The sequence below is a fragment of the Echiichthys vipera genome (assembly GCF_963691815.1).
Source record: "Echiichthys vipera genome assembly, chromosome: 23".
NCBI lineage: Eukaryota > Metazoa > Chordata > Actinopteri > Perciformes > Trachinidae > Echiichthys > Echiichthys vipera.
Window position 1 is genome coordinate 378,479 of NC_139848.1, and position 17,500 is coordinate 395,978.

Here is a 17,500-nt window from a genome sequence, read left to right on the forward strand (position 1 = left end):
CAAGCCCCTTCACTCTGCAGTTAGTGTCCTCACTGAGCAGAGGGGGCTGCTGGGAGCCCCTTCACTCTGCAGTTAGTGTCCTCACTGAGCAGAGGGGGCTGCTGGGAGCCCCTTCACTCTGCAGTTAGTGTCCTCACTGAGCAGAGGGGGCTGCTGGGAGCCCCTTCACTCTGCAGTTAGTGTCCTCACTGAGCAGAGGGGGCTGCTGGGAGCCCCTTCACTCTGCAGTTAGTGTCCTCACTGAGCAGAGGGGGCTGCTGGGAGCCCCTTCACTCTGCAGTTAGTGTCCTCACTGAGCAGAGGGGGCTGCTGGGAGCCCCTTCACTCTGCAGTTAGTGTCCTCACTGAGCAGAGGGGGCTGCTGGGAGCCCCTTCACTCTGCAGTTAGTGTCCTCACTGAGCAGAGGGGGCTGCTGGGAGCCCCTTCACTCTGCAGTTAGTGTCCTCACTGAGCAGAGGGGGCTGCTGGGAGCCCCTTCACTCTGCAGTTAGTGTCCTCACTGAGCAGAGGGGGCTGCTGGGAGCCCCTTCACTCTGCAGTTAGTGTCCTCACTGAGCAGAGGGGGCTGCTGGGAGCCCCTTCACTCTGCAGTTAGTGTCCTCACTGAGCAGAGGGGGCTGCTGGGAGCCCCTTCACTCTGCAGTTAGTGTCCTCACTGAGCAGAGGGGGCTGCTGGGAGCCCCTTCACTCTGCAGTTAGTGTCCTCACTGAGCAGAGGGGGCTGCTGGGAGCCCCTTCACTCTGCAGTTAGTGTCCTCACTGAGCAGAGGGGGCTGCTGGGAGCCCCTTCACTCTGCAGTTAGTGTCCTCACTGAGCAGAGGGGGCTGCTGGGAGCCCCTTCACTCTGCAGTTAGTGTCCCTCACTGAGCAGAGGGGGCTGCTGTGAGCTACGTGTCGTAACGCTACGTGTCGTAACGCTACGTGTCGTGACGCTACGTGTCGTAACGCTACGTGTCGTGACGCTACGTGTCGTGACGCTACGTGTCGTGACGCTACGTGTCGTGGCGCTACGTGTCGTGACGCTACGTTCTGTAGCGCAGACACCTGAAACACTGTCGCCTTGGAAACCAACAGCAGACTTGAAGTTGACCTTTGACCTCACCATGCTTCGAGCCCGCGGTCCTCCTGCTTCACACGGGAGCGTCCGACACCGGGACGCCGCTCAGGCCTCCATGTCTGCAGACGGAGAGTAAAACCACATGAGACCAGGACGTTTTCAAAGCACCAACGAAGAAGAGAAACACTTTCTGAGGAGTTTGGAAATCATCTGCAACATGTTTCACATTTATTTACTTTTAAATAAATTAATATTTTCTGTATAATAATTATAACATATTTATTTAATTAATTTGATATGACAGAAAAAATAAAAAGGATAAATAAATAAATAACAAATGAATAAACATTTAAAAATGTTCAAGCATCTTTTTGCAATTAAAGTACAATAAACAATATTAAGCATTAAATAAAGCTGATGTTTAACTCACCTGCTGCTCTTCTTCTGTGGTGTTTATTTATGTTTCTGTGTCATTATCATTTAATATCCAGCACGTGCGCCCGAGATATTTAATAAATGCATCCTCACTGATGAGCAGCACGTGGACGCGCACATGCACACGCACATGCAAAACACACACACTCCTGTAAAAAGTGAAAACCACACACACACACACACACGCACGCACACACACACAGACAGCGTGGCTGTAAAAGCGTGTTTTTGTGAATGGAGTCTGGTGTGAACGGGGCAGTGCGCGCTCACGCACACGGGCAGACCGCGCCTGCGCAGAAGCCCGTTTCAAAAACACCAGATTTAACGAAAACAGCCAGGAATCACAACCCCGGGAGCGCGCGCACACGGACACACGCGCGCACATTCACGCGGACACACGCGCGAGACGTTCGGGTACCGGGTTGAACTCTGAGCGCGTGCGTGTGCGCGCGTGGAAGTCCCGCAGGAAGCGGCGGCGCGAGATCAAAGCGTCAGAAACAGAGATAAACTAAAAAAAGAGCGGGTTTGAAATGTTAGTGCGCGCGCCGAGTCCTCCCTCCGGCTCTCGCGCGGGTCACTCCATCTCTCCTCTCTTTCTTCCGGTCCCGTCGTCTGTCCGCCGCTCTTCCTCTCTCCTCTCTTCCTCCTCTCTCTTCCTCCTCTCCTCCTCTCTTCACCTCCGCACTCCCTCTCTTCTTCTTCTGAGCCGCACGCGCCGCCGCTGCGTCAAGTTCCGCACGGTGAGGCGTCGCACTTCCGCTGCGCCCCTTCACAATAAAACCGTCACATGTTTGTTTTATTGTGAAAAACAGAATTTGGAAACATGAATCAAACATTACCGGTTACATGTTTGTTTACATGAAAACAATATTAATAATAAATATATAGTTGATTTTTTCAGCTTTAATTTTCCAAAGAATTATTTTCCCTTATTTATTTTATCATCATTCTCTGTTTGTGTTTCTTTAAAATAATAATAAAAATAAACATTAAAGTTTGGTTTGTGCTGAAGAATTAAAAATAATAAGAATACTAAATAATTAAATATTTAAATATGAGTGTTTGTGCTGAAGAACTTAAATAATAATAATAATATTAAATATTTAATAATTAAATAATTAAATATGAGTGTTTGTGCTGAGGACCTTTAAATGAAACTAAAGGTCACGGCTCCACCTGGTGGATTTAAGAAGTAGTGCAACACTTTAAAGACAAAACAACATTAAAGTTATTTATATTTATTATAATTATTTATATTTATTATTATTGATTAAAGCGTTTACAAACTGTTGTTTTTGTTTGTTTCATGGTTTCATTTCATTTGACTGGAAAATAAATAAATTAATAAATAAATAAAGTTTTAACCAAAGAGGGAAAAGTCCAGGAGTTCAGGTTCAGTCCAGGAGTTCAGGTTCAGTCCAGGAGTTCAGGTTCAGTCCAGGAGTTCAGGTTCAGTCCAGGAGTTCAGGTTCAGTGCAGGAGTTCAGGTTCAGTCCAGGAGTTCAGGTTCAGTCCAGGAGTTCAGGTTCAGGTTCAGTCCAGGAGTTCAGGTTCAGGTTCAGTCCAGGAGTTCAGGTTCAGTCCAGGAGTTCAGGTTCAGTCCAGGAGCTCAGGTTCAGTCCAGGAGTTCAGGTTCAGTCCAGGAGTTCAGGTTCAGGTTCAGTCCAGGAGTTCAGGTTCAGGTTCAGTCCAGGAGTTCAGGTTCAGTCCAGGTGTTCAGGTTCAGTCCAGGAGTTCAGGTTCAGTCCAGGAGTTCAGGTTCAGGTTCAGTCCAGGAGTTCAGGTTCAGGTTCAGTCCAGGAGTTCAGGTTCAGGTTCAGTCCAGGAGTTCAGGTTCAGTCCAGGAGTTCAGGTTCAGGTTCAGTCCAAGAGTTCAGGTTCAGTCCAGGAGTTCAGGTTCAGGTTCAGTCCAGGAGTTCAGGTTCAGTCCAGGAGTTCAGGTTCAGGTTCAGTCCAGGTCTTCAGGTTCAGTCCAGGAGTTCAGGTTCAGTCCAGGAGTTCAGGTTCAGTCCAGGAGTTCAGGTTCAGGTTCAGTCCAAGAGTTCAGGTTCAGTCCAGGAGTTCAGGTTCAGTCCAGGAGTTCAGGTTCAGGTTCAGTCCAGGAGTTCAGGTTCAGTCCAGGAGTTCAGGTTCAGGTTCAGTCCAGGAGTTCAGGTTCAGTCCAGGAGTTCAGGTTCAGGTTCAGTCCAGGAGTTCAGGTTCAGTCCAGGAGTTCAGGTTCAGTCCAGGAGTTCAGGTTCAGTCCAGGAGTTCAGGTTCAGGTTCAGCCCAGGAGTTCAGGTTCAGGTTCAGTCCAGGAGTTCAGGTTCAGTCCAGGAGTTCAGGTTCAGTCCAGGAGTTCAGGTTCAGTCCAGGAGTTCAGGTTCAGGTTCAGGTTCAGTCCGGGAGTTCAGGTTCAGTCCAAGAGTTCAGGTTCAGTCCAGGAGTTCAGGTTCAGTCCAGGAGTTCAGGTTCAGGTTCAGTCCAGGAGTTCAGGTTCAGTCCAGGAGTTCAGGTTCAGGTTCAGCCCAGGAGTTCAGGTTCAGGTTCAGTCCAGGAGTTCAGGTTCAGTCCAGGTGTTCAGGTTCAGTCCAGGAGTTCAGGTTCAGGTTCAGTCCAGGAGTTCAGGTTCAGTCCAGGAGTTCAGGTTCAGGTTCAGTCCAGGAGTTCAGGTTCAGTCCAGGAGTTCAGGTTCAGTCCAGGAGTTCAGGTTCAGGTTCAGTCCAGGAGTTCAGGTTCAGTCCAGGAGTTCAGGTTCAGGTTCAGCCCAGGAGTTCAGGTTCAGGTTCAGTCCAGGAGTTCAGGTTCAGTCCAGGTGTTCAGGTTCAGTCCAGGAGTTCAGGTTCAGGTTCAGTCCAGGAGTTCAGGTTCAGTCCAGGAGTTCAGGTTCAGGTTCAGTCCAGGAGTTCAGGTTCAGTCCAGGAGTTCAGGTTCAGGTTCAGTCCAGGAGTTCAGGTTCAGTCCAGGAGTTCAGGTGCAGTCCAGGAGTTCAGGTGCAGTCCAGGAGTTCAGGTTCAGGTTCAGTCCAGGAGTTCAGGTTCAGTCCAGGAGTTCAGGTTCAGTCCAGGAGTTCAGGTTCAGTCCAGGAGTTCAGGTTCAGTCCAGGAGTTCAGGTTCAGTCCAGGAGTTCAGGTTCAGTCCAGGAGTTCAGGTGCAGTCCAGGAGTTCAGGTTCAGGTTCAGTCCAGGAGTTCAGGTTCAGTCCAGGAGTTCAGGTTCAGTCCAGGAGTTCAGGTTCAGTCCAGGCGTTCAGGTTCAGTCCAGGAGTTCAGGTTCAGTGATGTTGAGGCAGTGTGGATTGTGGAAGCTGAGCTTTGTAGTAAACACACTCTGTCGTAGCGGCCGGCGGGGGGTCTCTGAGGCGGATCTCCTCGTACTGAAACACAGCAGGAGTCATGAGAACAGGAACAGCAGCTGGTAGAAGTTTATGTGGTCGCAGTAAAAGCAGCAGCGGTTGGTTTACCTGTGGTGTCTCCAGCGTCTCTGGGTTCTCGTAGGGGACAGGTGACGGGTCCGGCTCCTGGTTTTCACGGTCCTTCCTCTTCAAACACAGAGTAACAACCAAACCTGCCAACACAGCAGGGGGGGGGGGGGGGTCACGTTTAACAGACTCAACGACTGATGACGACCACGACGACTCACCAACTATCACGGAGCTGAGGAGAGCGTTCAGGACGAAGGAGCTGTAGAGGACGGTCTGCCATCGTCTGCCCTCGCTCTGCCGCTGCTGCTGGTTGGTGTCAGAGCCGTTGTTAGGAACTCCTGCAAGAAGAAGACGGATGTGAGCAAAGAGCCCGAAAAGAGCTGCTGGGGCCCCAAACACCAGCATGGAGATCCGCTTCTGTGGACTGGACCCCTGAAGTGGGACTAACTGTGGTCTTGGGGGACTGAACCCCTGAAGTGGGACTAACTGTGGTCTTGGCGGACTGAACCCCTGAAGTTGGACTAACTGTGGTCTTGGCGGACTGAACCCCTGAAGTTGGACTAAGGTCTTGGGGGACTGAACCCCTAAAGTTGGACTGTCGTCTTGGGGGACTGAACCCCTGAAGTTGGACTGTCGTCTTGGGGGACTGAACCCCTAAAGTTGGACTAAGGTCTTGGCGGACTGAACCCCTGAAGTGGGACTAACTGACGTCTTGGGGGACTGAACCCCTGAAGTTGGACTGTGGTCTTGGAGGACTGAACCCCTAAAGTTGGACTAAGGTCTTGGGGGACTGAACCCCTGAAGTTGGACTGTGGTCTTGGCGGACTGAACCCCTAAAGTTGGACTAAGGTCTTGGCGGACTGAACCCCTGAAGTTGGACTAAGGTCTTGGCGGACTGAACCCCTGAAGTTGGACTAACTGTGGTCTTGGGGGACTGAACCCCTGAAGTTGGACTAACTGTGGTCTTGGGGGACTGGACCCCTGAAGTGGGACTAACTGTGGTCTTGGAGGACTGAACCCCTGAAGTTGGACTGTGGTCTTGGGGGACTGAACCCCTGAAGTGGGACTGTGGTCTTGGGGGACTGGACCCCTGAAGTGGGACTAACTGTGGTCTTGGGGGACTGGACCCCTGAAGTGGGACTAACTGTGGTCTCGGGGGACTGAACCCCTGAAGGGGGACTGTGGTCTTGGTCTTGGTGACTCCGGTGGTTTGGAGGAAGTTTGTGTTTCCTGTTCTCGTGAAACAGGAAGTAGTTTTTTTTTTATCTTCAAATTTCACAACTTTGTATTTTCCAAATAAACTGAAACGAAACGAAACTAATAAAAATAATAATGAAGTCATTTATTTAATTAATTACATAAAACATGAAGCTTTTATTTACATTTATTAAATCATATTACAATTTATTATCTTTTATTATCTTCAAACATTTAAAAATAGTTTTTCTTTATTCTTCATTTAAATCAAATTAAAAAGTTAATTAATGTTCATTTCTTTAGTCAAACACAAACAAATAATTTATAGCAGAAAGAAAATTATACAAGAATAAATAAATAAATAAATAAATAAATAAATAAATAAATAAATAAATAAATAAATAAATAAATAATAAATAATAAATAAATATAAAATGCAAACAATAAATTAAAAATAAATAATAATAAAATATAATAAAAATAGAGGAATGAAAACAAAAGGTTTTTGTTATGTAAATAAATAAAAATGTCACTTTTTAATATTTTTATTATTCTAATCTGTCGTCGTCTTGTTTCATCTTTAATATTATAAATAAATATAAATAATATTTAATATTTAAAGATTATCTTCTGACCCGACTGGAGGAGGACCGGCTCCTGGAACCTCAGGACCCCGTCGTGTTTCCGGGCGCAGAAATATCGGCGGGAGTCGTCGGCGGTGACGTTGGCGATCACCAGCTGGTTGCCCACGGCGACGTACTTGTCTGTCCCGGCGGTGTGGACGAAGTACTGGGTCTGATGTGGATCTGAGCCGAAGGTCCGGGCCAGGGACCACCTGAACAGACGGGGGGTCTCTATGAACCAGTGCGTGTCCGAGGGCTTCCCCGGGCACGTCAGCGTGGCGTTCTGACCCGGGTCCACCGTCACCACGGTCGGGTTCCCGGCGCCGACGCAGAGCAGGAGCACGGGGACGAGGACCTGGACCAGAGCCATGGCTCTCTCGGGTCTGAGACACTTCCTCCTCCTCGGAGACACAGAAGAGCGCCTCACTTCCTGTTTCACAAGACGCTCGGCTGCACGTCACAGGATGTGGACCGCAGAGACCACGTGAGACCGGATCACCTGCTGCCGGCCCTCTGGGCAGGAAGCTGCAGAAGCAACTGACTCTGGCTGAGTCAGGTCTGCTGAGGGGACGCCAGGACCCAGAACCGGCCCCCACAAAACCCTCAGAGACCCAGAACCGGCCCACAGGAAACCCTCAGAGACCAAGAACAGGCCCCCAGGACACCATCAAAGACCCAGAACAGGCCCACAGGAAACCAACAAAGACCCAGAACCGGCCCCCAGGAAACCATCAGAGACCCAGAACCGGCCCCCAGGAAACCATCAGAGACCCAGAACCGGCCCCCAGGAAACCACCAAAGACCAAGAACCGGCCCACAGGAAACCATCAAAGACCAAGAACCGGCCCCCAGGAAACCATCAAAGACCCAGAACCGGCCCCCAGGAAACCATCAGAGACCAAGAACAGGCCCCCAGGAAACCAACAAAGACCCAGAACCAGGCCCCAGGAAACCAACAAAGACCCAGAACCGGCCCCCAGGAAACCACCAAAGACCAAGAACCGGCCCCCAGGAAACCAACAAAGACCCAGAACCGGCCCCCAGGAAACCACCAAAGACCAAGAACCGGCCCACAGGAAACCATCAAAGACCCAGAACCGGCCCCCAGGAAACCATCAGAGACCAAGAACAGGCCCCCAGGAAACCACCAAAGACCCAGAACCGGCCCCCAGGAAACCATCAGAGACCCAGAACCGGCCAACAGGAAACCACCAAAGACCCAGAACCGGCCCCCAGGAAACCAACAAAGACCCAGAACAGGCCCCCAGGAAACCATCAAAGACCCAGAACAGGCCCCCACAAAACCATCAAAGACCCAGAACAGGCCCCCAGGAAACCAACAGAGACCCAGAACCGGCCCCCAGGAAACCATCAAAGACCAAGAACCGGCCCCCAGGAAACCATCAAAGACCCAGAACAGGCCCCCAGGAAACCATCAGAGACCCAGAACCGGCCCCCAGGAAACCATCAAAGACCCAGAACCGGCCCCCAGGAAACCATCAAAGACCCAGAACCGGCCCCCAGGAAACCATCAAAGACCCAGAACCGGCCCCCAGGAAACCATCAAAGACCCAGAACCGGCCCCCAGGAAACCATCAAAGACCCAGAACCGGCCCCCAGGAAACCATCAAAGACCAAGAACCGGCCCCCAGGAAACCATCAGAGACCCAGAACCAGCCCCCAGGAAACCATCAAAGACCAAGAACCGGCCCCCAGGAAACCATCAAAGACCCAGAACCGGCCCCCAGGAAACCATCAAAGACCCAGAACAGGCCCCCAGGAAACCATCAAAGACCCAGAACAGGCCCACAGGAAACCAACAGAAACGATCAAAGACCAAAAACATTTAAAACACTTTATTGTTTCAGATTGATTCTTTTTTGGCGCTTCTGTGACTCCGTACATTTACAGCAGCGCCGCCTTCTTAAAGAGACAGTAACGTTAGCATTCAGCCATTAGCAGTTAGCCGTTGGCAATTAGTAGTTAGCCGTTAGCAGTGAGTCGTTAGGTGTTAGCCGTAAGCAATTAGCCGTAAGTAGTTAGCCGTTACCTGTTAGCCGTTACCTGTTAGCCGTTAGTAGTTAGCCGTAAGTAGTTAGCCGTTACCTGTTAGTAGTTAGCCGTTAGCAGTAAGTCGTTAGCTGTTAGTCGTTAGCAGTGAGTCGTTAGCTGTTAGTCGTTAGCAGTGAGTCGTTAGCAGTGAGTCGTTAGCTGTTAGTCGTGAGCTGTTAGCCGTTAGCTGTTAGCCGTTAGCTTTAGTGCAGAAAACAGAAACATCATCTGTTCTATTGTTTCAGGTGTTGGAAAAATATTTAAGTTAAATATTAACGAACTTCAAAAACACTGATTATTAAATAAACATAAACTTCTGTTATTCTACAAAATAAATATGTTTCAAGTTCAGTCGGTTTAGTTACAGATGAATAAATAAATGTTTGAGTGAATAAAGTCACGTTTGTTTGTGTCACTGCAAACAAGTGAAGGTCAAAGACAGAAGCGTCAGCAGAGGGAGGACGGGCTCTGGCCCCCAACCACGGCCCCCCGAGGGTCCTGACCCCCCCGAGGGTCCAGACCCCCCTGAGGGTCCAGACCCCCCTGAGGGTCCAGAGGGTCCTGGAGGCGTCGCTGCGACACGTTTATCTGCAACGACAACACAAAGAGGTTCAAAACCTGGAACTGGACCAGTGCCTAGACCTGCACCAGGACCTGGACCGGGACCTAGACCTAGACCAGGACCTGAACCAGGACCTGCACCAGGACCTGGATCTAGACCTGGACCTGGACCTGGACCTGGACCTGGATGGGAGAACATTGAGCTGGGACCTGAGACGGTGAGGGCGACGCGGCGCTGCACGTCGGCCCCGGGGACGTGACACTCGTAGGGGCCGCTGTCCTGCAGCGTGGCGTTGCTCAGCAGGATGGAGAAGTTCCCCGTGGCGTGGGGCCGCGGCTCCACGGACACGCGACCTTTGAACTTGGGGTCCTGGCTGCGGGGGTCGGGCCCCCCTCCCTTTATGTCCAGCACCACGCCGTCGTCTTTGTCCCTCCAGAAGACGCCGTGGCTCTCCGGCAGGACGGCGTCCGTGTAGACGCACGGCAGCAGGACGGCGTCCCCCACCCACGCCCTGACCGAGACCGAGACCTGGGCGCCAGCTGACACACCAGACACACGGGGGGGTTATTAATCTGCATACACCATACATAATCAATAATAATAATAATAATAACTGAGGGGACGGGGAGAGGTTACAAGAAATCTGAATATAATATAAATATATAAATAACAATAAATTAAAAAAATAGTTAAATAAATAATAATAAATCTAAAAATGATATAAATAATAATAAATCTGAATAAACGATACATAGTAATAAATAATAACACAGAGGAACCGGGCGACGCCGCGGAGAGATAATAAGACTTTAAAATACACCATAAATAATAAATAGATATTAATAAAGTCAATAATAAATATATGAATAAATAATAATAATAATAAAGTAAATAATAAAGTAAATATATATAATAGAGTCAATAATAAATAAAGTAAATAAATCATAAATATGAATAAACTCACCTGGAGTGAAACTGTGAAGAAACAACATCCAGAAGAAAACGAGAGAAAAACTGAAGAGAAACAGAAACTCACGTTATTATGATTATTAAATTATTATAATCACAAACTCAACTAAATATGACCGTTTTAACGGAACCCGACATGACTAAAGTTAATAACCTCATTTTCAGCGCGAGGCTTTTATTTTTCATTCAATTAAACAGACGTTTAAATGCACCGACCGTGACGTCACTCCGTGTATATTTCATTTAGGTCATATTTCGTCATTTCCTGTTCATAAAGTGACCGAATATGAACCAAAGAAGAAGAAGCTTTCACTTCCTCCTGTTAGCTGCTAACAGCGGCTAGTTAGCAGCTAACTGCTAAGTGCGTTGCTTGGACTTCCGGTGGAGTTAAAACACGACAGGAGCTTCCGGTTGTTCCCGCCGCTCCCGGTGACTCACCCGGTGTCGCGGCTCATCACGGTTCTGAGTTCCTTTCACAACAAAACTGTAATTTAACGGGATTTTAACGGGTTTTACAGGCGCTCGAGCTGCGACACGGCTCACCGGAAGTTACGTCAGCACCGGTGCGTCACACTTAAAGACCCGGGCTGCTCCGTCTGCTGCTTTCATCCGAACTGCTTCACACACAAAGAATATTAAATGGTTATTAATAAAAATATAAAAACAGTGAAATATCAGAAAAAAAACAAACAAATATTATTAAAATATTTATAAAAATATATTTAAAATATTCAAAAATGTTTCCGGTCACACACAAAGAATATTAAATGGTTATTAATAAAAATATAAAAACAGTAAAATATCAGAAAAATAACAAACAAATATTATTAAAATATTTATAAAAATATAATTAAAATATTAAACAATGTTTCCGGTCACACACAAAAACAATGACACGGTGATAAATATTAAAACACCTGCAGTCTGACACACACACACACACACACACACACACACACACACACACACATGCACACACACATGCACGCACACACACACACACGCGCACACACACACACACACACACACACACACACACACACTCACATGCACACACACATGCACGCACGCACACACACACACGCACACACATACAGACACACACACGCGCACACACACACACACACACACACACACACACTCACATGCACACACACACGCACACGCGCACACACACACACACACAGAGGAAGTGTCAGGTGTGTGAGAACCTTTATTTTCTCAGGACGGGACAGGAAGTGAGAATCAAAATAAGAGCGTTGTGAATGAAGTGATGCAGGTGCAGACGATTGTCCTCACGGCTCCAAAGGGGCACTTCCTGCCGCCAACGGCTCCACTTCCTGTACAGGCGGCGAGCTCAGCTGAGGGGACCTCCTGTTGCTCTGGGAAACTTTTATTGTGGAGGAATCAACAGTTTAATAAAGATTTAAAATAAAGATTATGCTCCTAGAGGACACTTTAGCACACGTTTATGCTCCTAGAGGACACTTTAGCACACATTTATGCTCCTAGAGGACACTTTAACACACGTTTATGCTCCTAGAGGACACTTTAACACACGTTTATGCTCCTAGAGGACACTTTAGCACACGTTTATGCTCCTAGAGGACACTTTAGCACACGTTTATGCTCCTAGAGGACACTTTAACACACGTTTATGCTCCTAGAGGACACTTTAGCACAGGTTTATGCTCCTAGAGGACACTTTAGCACACGTTTATGCTCCTAGAGGACACTTTAGCACACGTTTATGCTCCTAGAGGACACTTTAACACACGTTTATGCTCCTAGAGGACACTTTAACACACGTTTATGCTCCTAGAGGACACTTTAACACACATTTATGCTCCTAGAGGACACTTTAACACACGTTTATGCTCCTAGAGGACACTTTAACACACGTTTATGCTCCTAGAGGACACTTTAACACACGTTTATGCTCCTAGAGGACACTTTAGCACACGTTTATGCTCCTAGAGGACACTTTAGCACACGTTTATGCTCCTAGAGGACACTTTAACACACGTTTATGCTCCTAGAGGACACTTTAGCACAGGTTTATGCTCCTAGAGGACACTTTAGCACAGGTTTATGCTCCTAGAGGACACTTTAGCACACGTTTATGCTCCTAGAGGACACTTTAACACACGTTTATGCTCCTAGAGGACACTTTAACACACGTTTATGCTCCTAGAGGACACTTTAACACACGTTTATGCTCCTAGAGGACACTTTAACACACGTTTATGCTCCTAGAGGACACTTTAGCACACGTTTATGCTCCTAGAGGACACTTTAACACACGTTTATGCTCCTAGAGGACACTTTAGCACACGTTTATGCTCCTAGAGGACACTTTAACACACGTTTATGCTCCTAGAGGACACTTTAGCACACGTTAATGCTCCTAGAGGACACTTTAACACACGTTTATGCTCCTAGAGGACACTTTAACACACGTTTATGCTCCTAGAGGACACTTTAACACACGTTTATGCTCCTAGAGGACACTTTAACACACGTTTATGCTCCTAGAGGACACTTTAACACACGTTTATGCTCCTAGAGGACACTTTAACACACGTTTATGCACCTAGAGGACACTTTAACACACGTTTATGCTCCTAGAGGACACTTTAACACACGTTTATGCTCCTAGAGGACACTTTAACACACGTTTATGCTCCTAGAGGACACTTTAACACACGTTTATGCTCCTAGAGGACACTTTAGCACACGTTTATGCTCCTAGAGGACACTTTAGCACACGTTTATGCTCCTAGAGGACACTTTAACACACGTTTATGCTCCTAGAGGACACTTTAGCACACGTTTATGCTCCTAGAGGACACTTTAACACACGTTTATGCTCCTAGAGGACACTTTAACACGTTTATGCTCCTAGAGGACACTTTAACACACGTTTATGCTCCTAGAGGACACTTTAGCACACGTTTATGCTTATAGAGATATGATATTCTATTATATTGTATTATATTATATATTTATTATATCCGCTCTCACAGAATCCTCTGAGTGTGTGTGACTCGCATGCATCAGGTGCACGAGCTGTGACGCTTTTGTTGTGTTGTTGTTGTTGCACTTTTTTCCCTCACGCGCATTGTTCCGCGGGGGGTCAGGGGGCGTCTCTGCTGCGGCTCGACCCGCACACAGGAGCCGGTCTCCGTCAGTCCCGGACTGCAGTGACCCGCCTCAGGACGTGGACCAGACGCGCTCCTGCTGCAGCTGTAAGTCTCTGACCTCTTTACCCGGGACACACTGGCCTCAGACCGGCTCCATCTGCAGGTCTGAGGTTCCTGCAGCTCGGAGCTTTAAACCAGACTCCATTTAAAAACGCGTCATTTTAACTCTTTTACACACGGACACGCGCGCGTGCATGCGTTTGAGGTTATGTCGCGTTGTTGTGCACCTGTGAGGTCCTCAGGTGAGTTCGGCTCGTTCATATCCTCCTGAAAAACACGTAAACTGTGTGAAATCTCAGCCTCTGACTCCGGTTCAAAGCCAGTTCTGCTGTAAAAACGCTCTTTTTCTGCACGGACTTCTGCGGATTTAAGCTTCCGTCGTGTTTTTGTCTTAAAATCTTATTTATAAACTTTTTAAAGTTTAAGAAAACCAGAAAAAGAAACTTAATGCTGCAGTTAAACGACTTCACGCCAGACTCCATTTAGAAACGCGTCATTTTAAAAACGATTTGAAGTAAAAACACATAAAAGTGCGTGAGTGACGTTATTAAAGGTGATCAGAGTCAGTGACGTCCTCTGGTGTTTTCGGCTCATTTTAAACGTGTGAACTCTGGTTTTTAGCTCCTTTAACTTCATAGAAAGTTCCTTATTACACTTTATTAATGATTCATAACCTTAAAACTTATAGAAAAGAGAGTTAATGTGGATTTAAACCTGCGTGAGTTCTGTTTAAACACAAGTATCTGAGGATGCTCATGATTCAACATGAAGTTTTAAAGCTTCACACCAGACTCCCTTTGAAAAAGCGTCATTTTTAACTCTTTTACACCCAAACACACGCGCACGTGCATGCTTATAAAGTTATTACACCTTGTTATGAATGACTTATGTCTTCTGGTGAATTCGGGGAATCATAATTAATCTTTAAATGAAATCTCAGCATCTCAGAGGTGATGTTTGCTCTTCTCTGCGCCGTTGTGAGGAGGCTCAGAGCTGCGTTAATAACAGCGGTAATTTTGTCCTAAAGTTACATTTAAAGGCTTTAATTTCCCTCCATGGTGATTAAACATGAGCCGGATCACAGAGAGAACCGTGTTCAGTCTTTATAAATTAACTTGTGTGTTTTAAAACACGTGAATGTTGAAGAATGAGGTCGAAAACGCTTAAATGAGCCGGTTTTTTAACGGAGTTCGGCGCCTTTGAAACAGGTTTTTTATGACGCTTTAATTGTTTTAGGGTCGATGCTGCGTTCAGGAGCATCTGTGTGTTTGATGCTCACAGCTGGTGCCACACACACACACACACACACACACACACAAACGCCCACACACACACATGCATACACACCCACGCACGCACACAAACACACACAGGGACACACACGTTTAACATTGAATGGGAGCTCTGTCTCTGTGTGTGTGTGTGTGTGTGTGTGTACGTGTGTGTGTGTGTGTGTGTGTGTGTGTGTGTGTGTGTGTGTGTGTGTGTGTCCCTGTGTGTGTGTGTGTGTGTGTGTGTGTGTGTGTGTGTGTGTGTGTGTGTGTGTGTGTGTTTTATTGGAGTCCAGTGTGAACTAAAAGCTCAGCGGGAGACTTTTAGAGTGAAAGGTCACGACCTTCAAAATAAAAGTTTAGTGCGGAGCTGAAACAAAGAGACATCAGTGTTTTCATGTTAAACCTTTAAACTTTAAACTCTTCTGATAAAAAAAACATTATTTATGTTTAATGTCTTTAAATTATTCTTTATTTAATTTAATAAACTTCTCCATTTAAAAACAGTTATTAACTAATTTATAAAGTCACAGTTTTATTTATTTATTTCACTTTAAAGATTAATTTCTGCTTTATTTTGAAGCATGACACACACACACACAGACACACACACACACACACACACACCCAGAGACACACACACACACACACACACACACAGGGACACACACACAGGGACACACACACACACACAGACACACACACACACACACAGGGACAGATACACACACACACAGACACAGACACACACAGGGACAGACACACACACAGAGACACACACACACACACACACACAAGAACAGAGACACACACACACACACAGACACAGGGAAACACACGCACACACACACACACACACACACACACACACACACACACACACACACACACACACACACACAGACACAGGGAAACACACGCACACACACACACACACACACACACACACACACACACACACAGGATATTGATTCATCAGTGTTTCCTGTCGGTTCAAAGTCTTACGGTTGATTAATGACGTCTGGATCGTTTGACCTCTGACCTCCGTCCATCTGTCCATCTGTCCGTGTGTGTGTGTGTGTCTGTCTGTGTGTGTGTGTGTCCCTGTGTGTGTGTGTGTGTGTGTGTGTGTGTGTGTGTCCCTGTGTGTCCCTGTGTGTCTCTGTGTGTGTGTGTGGTCCCGTTGATGGCGCTCTCTGACACGTTTATTACCTGCAGTGCTGCGTCACAGTTGTTTCCTGTCTCCCAGGTCGTCATCATGAGTCTGAGCCCCGACGACCTCAGCGAGCTCCTGGAGCTGTGGGCGGAGCTGAACCTGACCGCCGCCGCCGACCACCACAACCTGTCCCACGTGGAGACGCTGCTGTGCTCGGGCGCCGTCAGCCACGCCGCCTTCCTGCACGCCCTCTCCGTCCTGTACATCTTCATATTCCTGGTGGGCCTCGCCGCCAACGCCCTGGTGGTGTGGGTGAACCTGCGGTCCGCCAGGAGCCGCTACGAGACGCACCTGTACATCCTGAACCTGGCCATCGCCGACCTGTGCGTGGTGGCCACGCTGCCGGTGTGGGTGACGTCGCTGCTGCAGGGCGGGCGCTGGCCGTTCGGAGAGGTGCTCTGTAAACTCACGCACCTGGTCTTCAGCGTGAACCTCTTCAGCAGCATCTTCTTCCTCACCTGCATGAGCGTGGACCGCTACCTGTCCGTCACGCTGTTCGCCGACGCCCCCGACAGCCGCAGGAAGAAGGTGGTGCGACGGCTCATCTGTATCCTGGTTTGGCTGCTGGCGCTGGTGGCCTCCGCCCCCGACACCTACTTCCTGCAGGCGGTCAAGTCACCGCACTACGACGGCGCCATCTGTCGGCCGGTGTACCCGCCCGACAACCCTCGGGAGTGGTTGGTGGGCGTCCAGCTGAGCTTCATCGTGCTCGGCTTTGTCATCCCTTTCCCCGTCATCGCCGCCTTCTACCTGCTCCTGGCGTCGGCGTTCCCCCCCGGTTCGGACCCAGAGCGCCGCATCAGCCGCCGGATCATCCTCACCTACATCGTGGTCTTCCTCGTGTGCTGGCTGCCGTTCCACGCCGTGCTCCTGGTGGACACGCTGACCCTGCTGCAGGTGCTGCCCTTCAGCTGCCGGCTGGAGAACTTCCTGGACGTGGCGCTGCACCTGACGCAGTGCTTCTCGCTCCTCCACTGCTGCATCAACCCCGTCCTGTACAACTTCCTCAACCGGAACTACCGCTACGACCTCATGAAGGCCTTCATCTTCAGGTACTCCACCAAGACGGGGCTCGCCAGGCTCATCGACGGCTCCCACGCCTCAGAGAGCGAGTACTCGGCGGTGACGATAGACAACAGCGTCCCGATGTGAACTCTTCTCAAGACCTCAGAACTCTCCGGAAGAGAACGTTTGAAAGACTTTTGAATGCTTCTTCTGAAAGAGTCGATCCTCCCCAACAGCACGACTCGGAGAGTTCTCAAACGGTCCCGACGTGAACTCTTCTAAAGACTCGGGAACTCTTCTAAGGACCTGCACTCGTTTCTTCTTCCACGGTTCCTGTCCAGCTCGGACCAGGAGAACCACATCAGCCGTGGGTTCCTGGTCCAACACCTCGATGGTCCATGAAGTGGTGACGGACGCAAGTCTTCAGATGTTGAAAAGACTTGTCAAGACTTCCTGGAACCCATCATAGGACTTGAAAACCCTTCTCAGGATCCAGGAGGGCCTCT

At 48.4% G+C, this 17,500-nt stretch overlaps 4 protein-coding genes across 5 annotated transcripts in view; 1 reads left to right on the top strand and 3 right to left on the bottom strand.

Moving 5' to 3' along the window:
* Positions 1-1,182, bottom strand: part of LOC310964698 (BCL-6 corepressor-like) — a 32,816-nt gene extending 31,634 nt beyond the window's left edge. The window contains exon 1 of the mRNA XM_083937953.1: positions 1,105-1,182. Coding sequence (XP_083794079.1) covers positions 1,105-1,107 — 3 coding nt within the window. The 5' untranslated portion in view covers positions 1,108-1,182. The remainder of the gene's footprint in view (positions 1-1,104) is intronic.
* A 3,464-nt stretch (positions 1,183-4,646) lies between these two features.
* On the bottom strand, positions 4,647-7,497 carry LOC310964556 (uncharacterized protein). Of its 2 annotated transcripts, XM_083937734.1 has the most exons (4): positions 6,729-7,497; positions 5,115-5,234; positions 4,936-5,039; positions 4,647-4,848 (listed from the first exon to the last, which is right to left on the bottom strand). In XM_083937734.1, exons 1-4 carry the CDS (start codon positions 7,084-7,086, stop codon positions 4,747-4,749), a joined length of 684 nt encoding a protein of 227 aa, XP_083793860.1. In that variant the 5' UTR covers positions 7,087-7,497; the 3' UTR covers positions 4,647-4,746. The 2 variants fall into 2 exon arrangements, with proteins under 2 accessions (XP_083793860.1, XP_083793859.1); XM_083937733.1 differs by having other exon boundaries at positions 4,936-5,234.
* A 1,106-nt stretch (positions 7,498-8,603) lies between these two features.
* LOC310964992 (nectin-4-like) lies at positions 8,604-10,854 on the bottom strand. The gene is made up of 4 exons (XM_083938350.1): positions 10,738-10,854; positions 10,295-10,344; positions 9,540-9,869; positions 8,604-9,356 (listed from the first exon to the last, which is right to left on the bottom strand). The coding sequence occupies exons 1-4, from the start codon at positions 10,752-10,754 to the stop codon at positions 9,181-9,183; spliced, it is 573 nt and encodes a 190-aa protein (XP_083794476.1). The 5' UTR covers positions 10,755-10,854; the 3' UTR covers positions 8,604-9,180.
* Positions 10,855-13,507: 2,653 nt separating this feature from the next.
* On the top strand, positions 13,508-17,141 carry ackr3b (atypical chemokine receptor 3b; the record flags this gene model as incomplete). Its single annotated transcript, XM_083937954.1, has 2 exons — positions 13,508-13,547; positions 16,023-17,141. The coding sequence occupies exon 2, from the start codon at positions 16,032-16,034 to the stop codon at positions 17,139-17,141; it is 1,110 nt and encodes a 369-aa protein (XP_083794080.1). The 5' UTR covers positions 13,508-13,547; positions 16,023-16,031.
* Between the last annotated feature and the right edge of the window lie 359 nt (positions 17,142-17,500).

Coding starts and splice junctions, on each gene's coding strand:
- LOC310964556 (XM_083937733.1), bottom strand. CDS start 7,086: ATGGCTCTGGTCCAGGTCCTCGTCCCCGTGCTCCTGCTCTGCGTCGGC. Junction 5,235..6,728: donor GCCGGTCCTCCTCCAGTCGG/GTCAGAAGATAA, acceptor TTCTTCTTGCAG/GAGTTCCTAACAACGGCTCT. Junction 4,849..4,935: donor AGACGCTGGAGACACCACAG/GTAAACCAACCG, acceptor GCTGTGTTTCAG/TACGAGGAGATCCGCCTCAG.
- LOC310964992 (XM_083938350.1), bottom strand. Junction 9,870..10,294: donor TCTTCACAGTTTCACTCCAG/GTGAGTTTATTC, acceptor CTGGTGTGTCAG/CTGGCGCCCAGGTCTCGGTC. Junction 9,357..9,539: donor CGTCGCCCTCACCGTCTCAG/GTCCCAGCTCAA, acceptor TTGTCGTTGCAG/ATAAACGTGTCGCAGCGACG.